Consider the following 16,164-nt stretch of genomic DNA (forward strand, 5'->3'; position numbering starts at 1 on the left):
ATAAATTCTCGCTATTGCATTGGACTCTATGATCGGCGGAAGTTATCGAGCATCCTTAATCCTTCACCGGAAATACCGCCGTGCATAGAGCCCATTGTCAAATGCTTCATGTTTCAATTCCAGAGTGGGAGCACCATACAGCAAATTCTCCTTAAATTCAAATCCAGAGTGAAAGAAGTGATAAAGAACACTTATGTTACAAACCGTATCTGTAACAGAAACTGCTCCGTTTTATTGGCCTATGTTTCAAAAGGAAACCGTTATTGCAGAGCGTGACATAGTTTGTTGTAAAAGCTCCTCTTTTCTCTTGGGAGGGAATGCATATTTTTGACCTGTGCTGACGTCAGAAATGACATACTCGTTTTAACTAGAGCTTACTTACTCTCAGGCTGAGAGACCAGATGCTGACATGTTTTATTACACTGCACATGTTCAAAGTCACAAGGAGATTTCATGAGGTTCAAAGCTAATTAGCGGTCACATAAAGTATCCTGGCATTTAAAGTCAGCATGAACCGGCATTCGCAACGCACTGTCCTGTAAAACTGTATCTTATTCATTGGGATTTTTGATATTTTATTATGGGTTCATATTATTTTTCCATTCTCATGCACAGTTATTAATTATTCAAAGGTTGATTTTCTTTGTTTACATTGATGTTGATTTAGATTTTTTTTTTTCCCTATCTAGGTGGAGGAGGAAAACGGAAAGGAAGAAGTAAAAAATGGAGGGAGATTCTTCGTTTTCCTCATATCAGTCAGTGCACAGAATTGAGCAAAACCATCGGTAAAGTATCAACAGTCAACTTGTATTGCTCATGAACTTCCTGTTATTGTCTTGCTCCTTGTCAGCTGTGGTGTTCTCCTGGCCAAATTTCCCTAATGGTGATGTCATTTTTGCAGTTCAGCAAATGTGAGATAAGCATTGGTGCGTCTCAAATTCCAGTATGCCTGGATGTCATACTTACAAAATATCCAACCTTGCATGTTTTTCATCTAATATTGAGCAGAATTTCTTGAGCTACAGACGGGAAAAAGTGACTGTCATCTAACTGTCATCCAACAGTAACAACCAATTTAAGACTTTAGTTTTCACATTTTTAAAAATTCTGAAATATTTTTAAAATTTAAGAGAACTGTTTTTTGTTTGAATAGGTTTAATTGTAATTTAGTCCTGTGATGCCAAAGCTGAATTTTCAGCATTATTCAGGGTCACATGATCCTTCAGAAATCATTCTAATATGCTGATTTGCTGTTCAAAAAACCATTTCTGATTATAATCGATGTTGAAAACAGTCGTTCTGCATAATATTTTTTGTGTAAACCATGATACATTTTTTTCAGGATTCTTTTCATAAAAAAAGTTCAAAAGAACAGCAGTTATTTAAAATGTAAATCGTTTGTAGCATTATAAATGCCTTTGTACTGTCACCTTGATCAATTGAATACATCCTCGCTGAATAAAGGTATCATTTTCTTTCAAAAACAAAAATCTAACGGACCCCAAACTTTAAAACTGTTGTGTATATTATAAATCAGAATTATAAATGTATAAAGTTTAGTATTGAGACATCTTTAAGTAATTGATTTATCTAGATACTAAAACTAACATGCAAAAAGTTGTCTGTGGTGTCCATGTGTATTGTTTTTCAATACTTACTCTTTTAACAGTTCACCCCAATAATGAAAATAAAATAATTTACTCACTCTCATTGTTCCAAACCTGTATGACTTTTTTTTCTTCTGCATATGATATTATTAACTGTTTTGTCCATGCAATAAAAAGTCAACGGTGTTCAAAACAACACTGGAACCCTACTAGCTTTCATTGTATGGACAAAATGTCATCTTTTATCATGCACAGGAGACAGTAATACAGGTTTGAGAGTCATCATCAATCACTGTACCATGATGCCACACCAAAGCACATTTTTGCAAAGTTTCCCTTTTGTTTGGTGTCTCAGAGCGGGACTACTTCAGCCTGTGTGAGAAGCAGCCCATCGGGAGACTTCTGTTCCGTCTTTACTGTGAGACTCGACCGGAGATGCAGCGATGCATCCAACTCCTGGACTCCATGGTATGTCAATGCACACATACACATGTCTCCAACGCTCGAAGCACCTGCTTTATGTTCTAATGAAAACAGAATTAGTCTAAGATCATCAAAACAGCTTTTAGTCACTAATTCGCCTTTGGCTAAGCCACGCCCTAGAAAGTAGATTGACCAATCACAGCCCAGCCAAGAACCAGCTCCCACAGAGGTCCGACACTTTTTCACAGCGTTCCATTGACTTTCAACACAGGCGTCTCATATTTTTGGTCTCGGCAGGCTATTACCGTCGTAGTTTTATCCAAAATATGGTTAAACGTTGTGCAACACAGATACGCGTTTCCCAGAGAGGTTGGAGGGGGTGTCCGTTTTTTCCCTTCCCAAAACCGAAGTCAAATCCTGACAAGTGACAAGTGTCGTGTTTGGATTAAACTGTATGGACGTCCTCAGTCAGCTAAACCCCGCAAAGATCAACAAGCACATCTTTTTTTTTTACTTCTAACCTTACTGTGAGTGTTATACTAGTTAGACCGTTTTATAATGTTTTAGGTTATAATTTCGGCTCTCATACCGGTTGTTGATACGCTAGCACATGCTGCTAATAAATACAACGTTATACTTGTGTAGTCCGTTTGCTTTGTAATAACAATTATAGAAGTGAATAGAGACCTACCCAGCTTTGCATGAACAGTGTTGCTCCCTGATATTGTTAGTCCCAGCCTCCGTCTCGATTAGTAGGAAATGCGGTGGTTCATTTTTTGACTGTGACCGGTAACGTTATGCTTTTGCCTCTAGCCTATTTGGATGCTTTGTTGTTGATTGCGTTTCACCTGTATGTCTTGAATATAGCCTTCGAACGCATATTGCAGCCCCTTTTGCCTACTTCTATTGGACACTTTATTTGTTGCTTTATAAAAGTTTGATAACATTTCAGCAGGAAAAGCTGTTACAGCATAAGCCATGCTAAGCGCAGGTGAAGTTTGAAGATGTAGCAATAGTAACTAAGGGGGGCGGGGCTTAGCCAAAGTTGAATTGCTGGATCTTTTTAGCAGTTCATCTTCTCTCAATATCTCTTGCCTGCTCAAACTCTCTCAGGATTCTTGTTAACCCCTCCACCAATGTTCCACTGGCCTGGACAAAATGCTTCTAACAAGACTAGCATGGAATAAAGCCCAAAATATCAGTACCAGCATCTGGTCACTGAATGAGGCCATTGTCTGGTCTCTAACACCACTATACACCCCAAACAGTCTGAACCCCAGGAACCTGAACCCATGACAGGAAGTCACCATCATAAAACATAGGGCAGCATATTTGTATTTTTTAGGATATGGAAAAGGTGTTCATCTTGGAACTTTCGCCTCCTCTTTTTGAACAAAAACCCTTTGTGCCGTGTCTCTGAATGGCGGAAGCTTTACTGGTGTGCTATAGAGACTGGTGCAAATGTCTTAAAGTCAAATGAAAAAACTAAAGTGTCCTAAACATAAAAACATCTTACAATCTGGGTTACCAGAGATGGGCTGCATTCGAAATCACGTACTTTCCTACTATATAGTAGGCGAAAAACAGAATGTAACCAAAAAAATTATGTCCAAATTCCCTGTACTCATAAAAGAGTATGCAAAAAGCACCCGGATGACCTACTACGCCAAGGCGAGATTCTGAAATGTGCTAAATAAATCCTGTCTGTGGCCTCATGGGATAGTAGTGAAGCGATAATAGCTCACATGACAATGACAACATGGCAAATGTAGTACGTCCAGATTACAATCATTCAGGGGGGTCTTGAAGTAATGACTTGTTCAAAATAAGTACTTAAAGTGGCTCTACCATTGGAGAAAGTGTAATGGCCAACTAGGATCACGTGTGCTTAGATAACCAATCACATTACAGCCTTGACGTCATTGAATATCTTTCAAGTTGTGCGACAATCACTGTTTGCGGACCAAATCAATACCGTAAACTGAATCCTGAATCCTGTTGCAAAATTGTCTGTGACTTATCTTATAGAACAGCATTTTTCCTGTGTAAACTTTAGAAATAGATCAATGCGAAATGTTTAATAGCTAACTTTAGCCAGTAGGCTGTTCATTCATTAAATTCCACTTTTATTTGTATAGCCCTTTTCACAATGAGTCCTTTTAAAACTGCTTTACAGAAAATGCAAGTTTCTGCATTTCATTTTAGAGTAATGCATAATCAGAAGTGTATCAAAGTAATGTCCATATGTCAGAAATGCACAGTTCTAAGATAATACAATCATGCATTTAGCATAAATGTTAACAGATGTTAAATACATCTGTATCTGTATTAATATCAGTGATACTGCCCTTCATTAGTACTTAGTCAGAAATGCCATATAACTAATTTTAAACAAATTTTTTCTTAATGTGGAAGTAAATAAAACGTATTAGAAATAAAAAATAACCCCAAAATTCTTATTACTCTAATGCCAAAAAATAACTGAAATAAAATATCATTCAAAAGTTAATGTTTTTGAGTCTAATGTTTTTGATGAATTATAAGTTTAAATAACAGCATATGTTTGTAATAGAACATTTTTTTTACGTAATAAATGTCTTTACTCTCACAAAACTTTTACTGACCCCAAACTTTTTAACAGTACTGCAATCTGTAATTTTTTTTCATGATAGTACAGTACATGTATGTATTGTAGTATGCTGATTTAAAAAAAAAATTAAATCAATGTATGAGAACAGAATAACTTGCATTACTGCATTAAACTGAGATCATGTGAAGGAATAAAAACAACTATAAACAAACTAAAAAATAAAGCATCTAGACACATTATGGTGAGGAGAATCAGAGTCAAATTCAACTATTCTCATGAAAATAAGGCGTATAAAAAGAAATCTCAATGCTCCAAAAAAGTTAATTGTCTTTTCAAAATATTTTCAAAATGTTTTTTTTTTAATCTTTCATTATGTGTTTTGATTTATAGGGTGAAATACTCTTGGCTTTGCGCGATTCACCCACTTGTATTCTAAAGTCAAGAAGAAGTAAAAAAAAGTGCCCTTTATGACCCGACATGCATCAAACTAACTGAGTTCTTGATTCAGCTTTGCATAACGAATTGAGTGTAAACGCAGAGATTCATTGACCTGAAAATACTTGAATATGTTTGTATGTCCGCATATGTTCTGCCAGCAGCAAGTGTGCATGTGCGTATTTGTGTAAGCCACCATAAGGAAAGAGCCCGGGGGGGTTTTGAGGCCTGCTCTGACGTCAGAAAGTTGCGGGATCTCAATTGTTTTGACGAGTTAGACGGCGCTGTCTGTGTCTGCTCTGTGTGAGATCTCTGTGTGTGTGTGTGTGACAGAAGGAAAGAAGCGCAAGAACTTTATTGTGAGAAACCTCCTCACACATTATTTAGGTTTGAGTGTACACAAAGACAAATGAAATGTGTATGCGGCTGACCTTCTTGGTCTGGGTTTTGTTTTTCCATCTCGGTGGAGGCGGAATAGACCGATGTTATCTCACACATCAGATTGGACCAGTTCCCCTGTGTCACTCAGAGGCAGCCCGCCATTTGTTTTAGCCTGATAGCTCTACTGTACCATTCAGAGCCGCTGACGTAGGTCTTTTCTCAAACCACTATAATGATTGGCTCTCTCTCTCACTCTCACTCTTACTCTCTCTCTCTCTCTCTCTCTCTCTCTCTCTCTGTGTCTGTGTTAGGGGATAGAATATACAGTTTGTACAGTATCAAAATCATTGTCTATGGAAAGCCCCCATAAAACATGGAAACCCAACATATGTGTGAGATCTCGAGTGTTTGTGTTTGCTGCTTTTTTCCATGCAGTGACCTTTAAGATGCAGGCATAGCAAATTCCCCTTTAAATTCCATCATTTCCCGTTTAAAAGATGGCAGAAAAGGTTGAAATAAAGCAGTGTCCACTTCTCTATCACCTACAGCAGGGTTCAGTACAGATTAACTTCAATCAACAGCATTTGTGGTAAAAAATAACATTGGCATGTACCCAGCTAAAATTACTGTTCCAGTAAAGTGCTTACAATGGAAGTACATAGAGCCAGGGTATAAACATGTCAATAAACATTGTTTTACAAGTATAGCCACAAGCAGGGTTTAACATTAGCTTTTTTGCTCACTAGCCGCTGTGACTAGTGGTTTTCCAAAGTTACTAGCCACTCCGCATTTTCACTGGCCACAATTTTGACATAGACACCATGGGATAAAACTGCCATTTAGATATTTTTAATATTATTTCTTAATTTGGCAGCACGTATATTAGGCTGATGTAACTTCAAGACCTGATGCACAGATCTATAATTCTGTTACACTTGCGTTTTCTTTCTCAATTGTTTACGTTCTCAACTTACTGTTTACATGAATACTTACCAAGACTTGCATTTTGACATTATTTTGTGTGTATTTGACTATTAAGTGCAATAAGCAGCGAAAAATAACACAATTTCTTACTGAGAGGTGGCGACCACAATCCCATGGCGGAATTCAAGCCTGTAACACAAACAATATGTGATTGTGTGTCAACTCGATGTCGGAGAAATAAGGGATTGAGAAAGTGCACCTGGTTATTGTGTATCAATTCTGCGGAAAATGAGTATCGATATGTATTGAAAAATGTCAATTTTTTTACAACACTACACTGCATTTGACAGTTTATTATTTCAGATGCCTTTTTTAAAAGACTACAATTGATAAGTTTATATATTATATAAAAAAATTCAACCAACCAAATGAGTGACTGCTGAAATTTGGCAACATTTGGTGGGTTGGTGGGTGTTAATGTCAAGCCCTGGCCAGAAGGTTATAATAGAATAACATTTATAACCTTTAGTGTATATAAGGACATATCCATTACAATTTTCTAAAATACAAACTTGCTGGATCTTTTTCATGCACATCATAGCTTACTTAAAGATTGTCTGCATTTTGATGCAGAAATATCAAGATTAATTTGATTCAGCTGGTACAGTATAGAATGGCAAACATATTATATGTGGTCACACACTCCCTTATTCAAAATAACCCAGATTCATCAACATATGAGGCTAAGAACTTATTTTATTCTGGTAAAATCAATACACCCGGTTAATTTTGCAAGATACTTACAAGATCGGCAGAAAGAGATGTAATCAGTGCTTTACAGTTTGTTACGTCATATGTAAACTACACCCACAGGACAGGACATTAGTAACTAACAACCTGAGGTTCAGACAACTGGAAAAGTAGTTCCACCTCAAAACAGATGATTTTAACAATTAGACGATTTAGGTTGATAAGAAATTTAGACAACTGTGTAAATAATAGAAAAGTATTTCGTGTGTTTTTATTGCTTTAACAGAAATAATGGCTTTACATTTGTTATTTTTGCATCAAAGTTTATTGCACGCTAGCTCTGAAGGCGTCGGTGATAGTAGGAACTCTGATTGTATGTTCAGTTTAGCGAACGAGTCAGTGCCCAAGAATTAAAGCGAAAGTGATGATAGAGAGCAAGTCAAGATGGCACAAACAGAAGGCTGGGGCTGGGCTATTGTTATGTTATCCTACCCAGGCCTTCTAAATAGGGTTGGGTATCGAGAATCGAGTATCGATTGAAACCGAGACTAACTTTTCGTTTTTCCCGGAATCGTTCAAAAGTTAAAATTTCGATTCCTAGTTTCGATATTCGCAGTCCGCCGAGCGGAAGAAGAAACCGCTGAACAACACCAATGAAGAAGCGTCTACTGGAAGTGTTGGCATAACCACGCAAGTCGAACATGAGTACCTTACGTCGGCGATCCAAAGTGTGGCTTTTCTAAAAATAACGAAATCTCGGCAAAATGCAAAATTTGTGACAAAAGGAGTATTTGTGACAGAAGGAGTATTTCCTTCAGAAAGGCCGTTGGTTAGCAAGGTTAGCTAAACTTTTTTGACCCTGCCTCTTAAAAGAATCGGAATCGAGAATCGTTAGGAACCGGAATCGAAACAAGGAATCGGAATCGGATTCAGAATCGTTCATATTCAAACGATACCCAACCCTACTTCTAAAACATGAATATTTTCATAAAAACATGAGTATGAATTAAGTTATCAACATACAGTAACTGATACTCCATAGTAAGCAAGTGCTGCTTTGTTTACCTTTCATATATCTTGTATATCATTGTTTCGGTTTCTCCTTTTATGACAAATATAGACTATGATACCTGCTGATATAGACAGTTATTAAGTTAATTTGCATATTCATAGAAACAAAATAGAAGCTCAAACTTGCTTGGTTGATGCACGAGAGCCAATGAGGTTTGTTCTCGCATACCACGTAAACATGTTCCACAATGATTATGACAGATCCTTAATTTATGGGTGAGCTATCCCTTTAACTTGGGGACTAGTTGAAATTATTTCAAAAGAACTTGACTTCTATTGAACTCTGAACATTCCATGTACATTCTTTTGCTCCACTACTCACAGCAATCTTCCAATGGATGAGTTGCCAAATGTGTTAAAGAGAATGGAAATCATTCTGTATGTGTCGAGACGCACACACACACATGCACACATCCCCCACTATGTAATGACGTTCAATGTATTTAGTGACGCTGCTGGGCCGTGCTGTGGCGCTCCAGGACCTTATGGAATCCTGCCGTGTTGACTGGCTGGTTACCAAGCAACCTGAAGTCACACACGGTGGGCTTCATGAACCATGTGTGTGCGGTCGCGAAGCATATGTGTATGTGCTTTTCGTGCTCTACAGCCGGGCCGTGTGACGCGGGTGCCGACACGTGATTTGTGTGAAAACCTATTTGTGGGTACATATGCTTCGTTGTGGGCGTGAGATCTTGTGTGTATGTGTTTACATCATTCGGGATTGAACTGAAAGAGGGGCAGGTGGTCATGGAGAGTCTTGCGTAATGGGATCCACAGAGCACGAGGGCTGGAGAGTGTGTTGATTAGGGTGTCATCAAGTATTACCCCCTAACACACACACACACACACACACATACACACAGCACATCTACACCCCTAAGGCAAAGGACGTGCCAGACTGTAGAGCTCATTCATTCTGTAATCATTTGCAGACTCAGTTACATGATGCCTCTTCTTCATTCAGCATATAGAAATAGATACCATCAGTAATGGTGAAGTCACTGGATGTAGTTTCTTTTTTCCCAGTGTTGAACAAGTGATATGAGTTCACTTAATACCCTCTGCATGTCTCTGTTTCATTAGACTCAAGATTTTTTTAGTATAGGCACAGAGTCTGATCCACATTAGTCTCATGTGACTAGATCTTTGACTAATACATAAAGTCTGGTCCATGTTGCAACTAATAATGACCATAAAAACCTCCTTAGACAGGAAGAGATCATTTCACCGGCATTATAATTTGACTTACCACAGTTGTTTTTACTTTGAGTTCTAAAATAGATTATATAAGCAATAAGGTACGAGAGGCTGTGCTGTATCGTAAATAAGTAACGGCTGAAGGGCGTTGTTAGGCACGACGCGAAGCGAGTCAGCTGTTTCAGCCGTTACTTATTACAGCCGCAAAACCCTTTCAGCCGTTACTTATTCAAAATTCAGCACTTGCCTCGAGTACCTTATTGCTTTTATAAAACGGTTACCACACAATAAAAATATTAAAGTAAAAAAATATGTATTAGTGCAACTTTCATGAAGTAAAATCACTAAAAGCCTTCCTTCCACTAGATAAAAAAAATAGTCCCTGACCGTGAACAGCAACAATGATCCAATGTGTAATATGCATGAAAGCTCAAATAAAAACAACATAGGAACCGCAGTGTTACCCAGTGATAAATAGATGCGTTGGGTAAAGCGGTCATAGCCGTGTTTTATCATGAATAAAGTATAGCTATTGACCAATCAGAATCAAGGATTGGAACTAAACGTTTTATAAACAATAATAATTGAGTGGTGTGAAAAGAAATTAAATAATGGCACAGCATTTTGTTTGGATACCCCTGAAAAATTGGGTTGCTGCACCTCTAGTAAGCATAAACTTTAATTTATGATTATTTCAGTTTTAGATTTAGGAATTTTAGTACTTCAACTTTAACAGAGATTAGAAATGTTGTCTTGGTGGCAACTAACCAAAATGAAAATAAGTTGAAGTTGAAGTATTTCATTTAAAATGTATTTTACTGTTGCTTCATTTGAAACTAATTGTAATAGATTATTTTTTTTTTAGATTTAGTTAACAAGAACAACCTGATTGCTAATTACATTTATTCTCATCATTTACTAACCGTTCCAAACCTGTTTGACTTACTTTATTCTGTGAAGTACAGTTGATGTTTTGAAGAATGCCGGTGACCAAACAGTTGATGGCCTCCATTGACTTCCCTAGTATTTTTATTTCCACACTATGGAGGTCAATGGGGCCCATTAACTGTTTGGTTACTGAAATTCTTCAAAATATCATCTTTTGTGTTCAGCAGATGAAATAAATTCACAAAGGTTTGGAACAACTTGAGGGTAAGAAATTAATTACAGAATTTTCTTTTTTGGGTGACCTATCCCTTGGATGGTATGAACCTTGGTAACTCAGGAAGGGCTGGGAACTTGTAAACCAAATATTGTTTCTCAGTGGACGACTGATTAAAAACCTGTTCTCCCTAACTCCCAGAAACTGCAATTTGACATATTTATGTGCAATATAATTCAGACTGGCTTCTCTGAGGCTGGTTACCATTTCATACATTTCTAAATTAGGTGCAATGTGTCGTAAGGTGTCATTTTATATTTTGGATTATGTTATACCTTGTTTGTCTCAATGTTTAGTTAAAACTTGTTGTAATTAGTTTGTATCTGGTGATTTAGGAAGAATACGAGGTGGCGCCAGATGAAAAGAGGAAGAGTCGAGGAGATGAGATCATCAAGAAGTTTCTCACCAAGCAGGTGTGATTTGGTTTAACTTTACTTTGTGTGTGTGTCTGTGTCTGTGTGTGTGTGTGTTAATTTTGGATCTTGAATGTCCCATTGGGCATCAGTAATCAGAGCATGTTGTTTCTCTGACAGTCCTCTGAGTGTGTGGATGTGGCTGAAGGTCTTGCTGAAAGTTGCAGAGAAAATCTAGAACTGAGCCCCTGCAAGGAGATCTTCAGTGACTGTCGCCAGTAAGACAAATGCAAATATGCTTGTAAACACCTTAACTTCTGTTGCTCTTATACTGAGCAAATTCAAATACTTTAACCTCGGCCCCAACCGTTCTTGTTACACATATATTGTGGTGGTTTTAATTTTTTATTTAATTTATGTTGATTAAATATTATAGAAATAAATACTTTTTTAAACTTTTTTTTAAACTAAAGTTTTGACTATGGTTTAATATTAGTTCGTATTCTTGCACTACACTCACCTAAAGGATTATTAGGAAAACCTGTTCAATTTCTCATTAATGCAATTATCTAATCAACCAATCACATGGCAGTTGCTTCAATGCATTTAGGGGTGTGGAAGTGGTCAAGACAATCTTCTGAACTCCAAACTGAACGTCAAAATGGGAAAGAAAGGTGATTTAAGCAATTTTGAGGGCCGGTCTGAGTATCTCACAATCTGCTCAGTTACTGGGATTTTCACGCACAACCATTTCTAGGGTTTACAAAAAATGGTGTGAAAAGAGTAAAACATCCAGTATGCGGCAGTCCTGTGGGCAAAAATGCCTTGTTGATGCTAGAGGTCAGAGGAGAATGGGCCGACTGATTCAAGCTGATAGAAGAGCAACTTTGACTGAAATAACCACTCGTTACAACCGAGGTATGCAGCAAAGCATTTGTGAAGCCACAACACGCACAACCTTGAGGCGGATGGGCTACAACAGCGGAAGACCCCACCGGGTACAACTCATCTCCACTACAAATAGGAAAAAGAGGCTACAATTTGCAAGAGCTCACCAAAATTGGACAGTTGAAGACTGGAAAAATGTTGCCTGGTCTGATGAGTCTCGATTTGTGTTGAGACATTCAGATGGTAGAGTCAGAATTTGGAGTAAACAGAATGAGAACATGGATCCATCATGCCTTGTTACCACTGTGCAGGCTGGTGGTGGTGGTTGTGGTGTAATGGTGTGGGGGATGTTTTCTTGGCACACTTTAGGCCCCTTAGTGCCAATTGGGCATCGTTTAAATGCCACAGCCTACCTGAGCATTGTTTCTGACCATGTCCATCCCTTTATGGGCACCATGTACCCATCCTCTGATGGCTACTTCCAGCAGGATAATGCACCACGTCACATAGCTTGAATCATTTCAAATTGGTTTCTTGAACATGACAATGAGTTGACTGAACTAAAATGGCCCCCACAGTCACCAGATCTCAACCCAATAGAGCATCTTTGGGGTGTGGTGGAATGGGAGCTTCGTGCCCTGAATGTGCATCCCACAAATCTCCATCAATTGCAAGATGCTATCCTATCAACGTGGGCCAACATTTCTAAAGAATGCTTTCAGCACCTTGTTGAATCAATGCCACGTAGAATTAATGCAGTTTTGAAGGCAAAAGGGGGTCAAACACTGTTTTTGTATGGTGTTCCTAATAATCCTTTAGGTGAGTGTATGCGCTGAAGATATGTTCTCAACCAGTGATGGGAAGTGCACTACCTTTCAGACATTTCTAATTCTCACCAAGGCTAATATGAAATACTTTTACAATTTAAAATAAATGTTTTCTAATTTGTAATCTTATTCATTCCTGAGATGGCAAAGCTGTATATTTACTCCAGTCTTCAGTGTCAAAATTAGAAGTCATCTTCAGAAACATTTCTTATTATTATCAATGTTGAAAACTTTTTTATTTTATTTTTTAGGATTCTTTCATGAATAGAAAGTTCAAAAGAACAGCATTTAGTTGAAATGGAAATCTTTTGTAGCATTGTAAATGTCTTTACTGGAACTTTTGATAAATTTACATATGTACATAAGTAAAGCTATTAATTTCTTACTCAAAATCGTACTGACCCAAACCTTTTTAGCTAATAACCTACAGTTAAAAAGTTTGGGGTCAGTATGATTTTAAGTAAGAATTAAGGGTTATGTAGTTTTTTCTGGGATATTGATCATTTGTGTCCCTAAAGATGCAAACTACTATAATACTTCTGGAATATTTGCATATTGTGTCTTGTGTAGAAGTCAAGTCACCTTTATTTATATAGCACTTTATACAATACAGATGGTTCCAAAGCAGTTTTACAGTGAAAATGATTCATTGATACAAACATAAGTCAGCTGTAGAGCAGCTGTAAAAGAAAATAGTGTCACAGTTCAGCTAAAGTAAGTCAACTGCACTAACAGTGCTGCTTATGGTCTAACAGTCTCCATGCTGTTTTAAATCTCACAGAACTATTCATGACTACTTAAGTGGTGCTCCGTTCTCTGACTATCAGAACAGCATGTACTTCGACCGCTTCCTCCAATGGAAAATGCTGGAAAGGTTGGTTACACGCTTTAACTCCCTTTCCTCTGTCTTTTACCTTTTTAATCTACTTAAAAGTTGTGTATTTCAGTCTTTTAGTTTGCTGGAGGAAGTTCTTTGCTCTGCTTAACCAGACATCCTGCTTTTGTTTCATTTGGCTAAATCATATTCAGCTGTTATGGCAGTACAGACACTAATCCGTTTAAATTATGTGTTAGTGTAATTGTTAACAGCTCAACACACAAAAGCAGAAAGCAAACAGTCATGTTTTGGGTCATGAAACGTTCAAGTTACTTTGCAGTGTCCAAGCCTATGCTAATGTAGTGCATAACTTGTAATGTAGCTTGTGCTCCACCTAGCTAATGGATCTGAATGTTAAAATGTCAGGCTCCTGTCTGTGCTGATTTGAAATCAGATTTTGTGGTTTCGTTTCCAGACAGTCCATCACAAAAGACACATTTCGGCAGTATAGAGTTCTGGGGAAAGGAGGCTTTGGAGAGGTAAGGGTGCTGTAAAAAGTGATGACCTGCACTGTGTGTGTGTACTGAATATTTCCTCAGTTGCTCTGTATAATAAAAACTAGTGAGCTGCCACATTAGATCAGTGTTTCGCAACCTTTTTTTTTTTGCCACGGCAGTTTTGATAAGTTAAAAACCCCGTGACACAACACTAAGCACTAAAATAGAACAAAATTGCGAAAAAAATGCATTACTTTAAATGCCGTATCAAAACTGAATATAATGTTAAAAGTAGTACTCGCAATTAAAGTGAAAATTGAGTTTAAGTCACAATAAGGTCATATAGGTAGCTGTGATGTTGTTGTAGGATGATAATACAACAAGTTAACACATTGTCGCTTTCAGGTGGAAACCTCATATTTTTTAAACACTGTTGTCAAAGTTGGTATTGTGACTTTGTATATGTTCAGACACTTGCGTGTGTCATAATTTTTACATTTTATGAAGATCACTCAAATTGAGTTACAAGAGTTTTGACTAGCGAATGACAGAGATATTTTGTCATGTACTGGAACAGCCGCATCTGACGCAGTAAGTAACATAAGGTTTATTGTAGCTCAGTTTTTCTTGTTGTTGAATAAATTTGAATACAATCTAATGATCTAAAAGACGAAGAATTATGCTCAGGATATTTAAAACGGTATATTTGCTTCAACTAGACAGGAAATACCAGACTAGATTATTCTCTACTCTTTAAAGACGAGGTGGGTGATTTGTTCCAGAAACATTTTTTTGTTATTCTGGTTGAAAGTCTCTACACATCCTGATAGCAATCACTAAGGGTGTATTCACACCTGCCTTGTTTGGTTCGATTGAATCGAACTCTAGTTCGTTTGCCCCCTTGGTGCGGACCTTTTGGGCAGGTGTGAATACAGCAATCGAACTCGGGTGCGGACCGAACAACCGAACCGAGACCCAGCTGAAGAGGTAGGTAGGTTTACGGTGTGAACATGAACCGACCCAATTGCAAGAAAGCACTGCGTCGAAAGAGAATATTGCGCGTCTTTCTGCACGTCTTTCTGCGCGTCGTGTGTGAATGTCTAATCGCGCAAAGATGCAAAAAAAAATATCATTTGCAGTTCATAAAGCATTTGCAGTTCTTTTGGTGGTGGTTGACGAGTTTCCCCCTTAAAGCGAGTGCCGAGAAAAATTCTATATAAATGTAATGTATTATTATTAATGTAAGGATAGTTACAATCAGTGTTGTGCAAGTTACTTCCAAACTGTAATACATTAGGTATTACTTGTTACTGTTATTTAAAAGTAATTCATTACCTTACAATATTACTGTCTCAGAATTGTAATGCGTTACATTACTCATGTATTACTTTTGAGTTACTTTCACCAAAATAACTAAGTAGAACTTAACTTTTGGGCTGTAACGATATGCACACCTCTTCCAACTCCAGCGTTATTCTCCTTACCGTCCAGATCCAATGCTGCCTTATCTTTAAATTAGGCTATTAGTATTATTTGAAGTTAACATTATAAAATACGTAGACCTACACCACAAAACTAGTTGAGGATAAATTATTTAAAATTGGGGAAGTCCAGCATTATGGACATGACATTTGCAGTCAAAACTTGAAATAAAAATTCTCAGAAAATACATAATGTATTGAAACGTATAGGCTACTTCCTTAAAGGACTCCAGACATTAGACAAATATCAGTCTATGTTTTATTTTTAATATTAGGGAAAAGACACATTCATGCGTGACAAAAAAATAGGAGGCAAAATCGATTTTTTGTAATTCTGTTAATTACACTGCGCAAATCGGATGAGGAAGGGTTGGCTCTCCAGTCTCCATAGAACTTAAAATATTCATTTTATTTTAGTTTTCGCGTTCGCATTTATGAGGAAAAAACAATGTTACAGACGCGACCGCTCTGAACTGGCACTAAAAGACTGCTTTAAAACTTTCACATAGTCTGTTGCCTTTAAGAGGTAAAAGCAGACAATACACTGTAATACAACTGTAATACAAGCCTCACTGAACATGTAACGAGTAAAATATTACTGAAAATTGATTAGTAATGCCTTACACTACTGCGTTACAACAAAAAGAAATATGTTACTGTAATGTATTACTTTTGTAATGCATTACTCCCAACACTGGTTACAATACAAGGATGATGATGCGTTAATTTACGTTAAACTGGACAAATTTAATCGCAAGCGT

The 16,164-nt window shown here is 37.4% G+C and overlaps 1 protein-coding gene across 4 annotated transcripts in view; it reads left to right on the forward strand.

The window, feature by feature from the left end:
- The window catches only part of grk5l (G protein-coupled receptor kinase 5 like), a 74,776-nt gene that overhangs the window by 43,454 nt on the left and 15,158 nt on the right, over positions 1 to 16,164 (forward strand). For all 4 annotated transcript variants that reach the window (XM_039665493.2, XM_039665494.2, XM_089119387.1 and 1 more), the window contains 6 exons: positions 690 to 785; positions 1,963 to 2,075; positions 10,876 to 10,953; positions 11,074 to 11,171; positions 13,390 to 13,482; positions 13,901 to 13,964. In XM_039665493.2, the coding sequence (XP_039521427.2) occupies positions 690 to 785; positions 1,963 to 2,075; positions 10,876 to 10,953; positions 11,074 to 11,171; positions 13,390 to 13,482; positions 13,901 to 13,964 (542 nt within the window). The remainder of the gene's footprint in view (positions 1 to 689; positions 786 to 1,962; positions 2,076 to 10,875; positions 10,954 to 11,073; positions 11,172 to 13,389; positions 13,483 to 13,900; positions 13,965 to 16,164) is intronic.

The sequence above is a fragment of the Pimephales promelas genome, chromosome 14 (genome assembly GCF_988280905.1).
Source record: "Pimephales promelas chromosome 14, fPimPro1.hap1.1, whole genome shotgun sequence".
Lineage (NCBI taxonomy): Eukaryota > Metazoa > Chordata > Actinopteri > Cypriniformes > Leuciscidae > Pimephales > Pimephales promelas.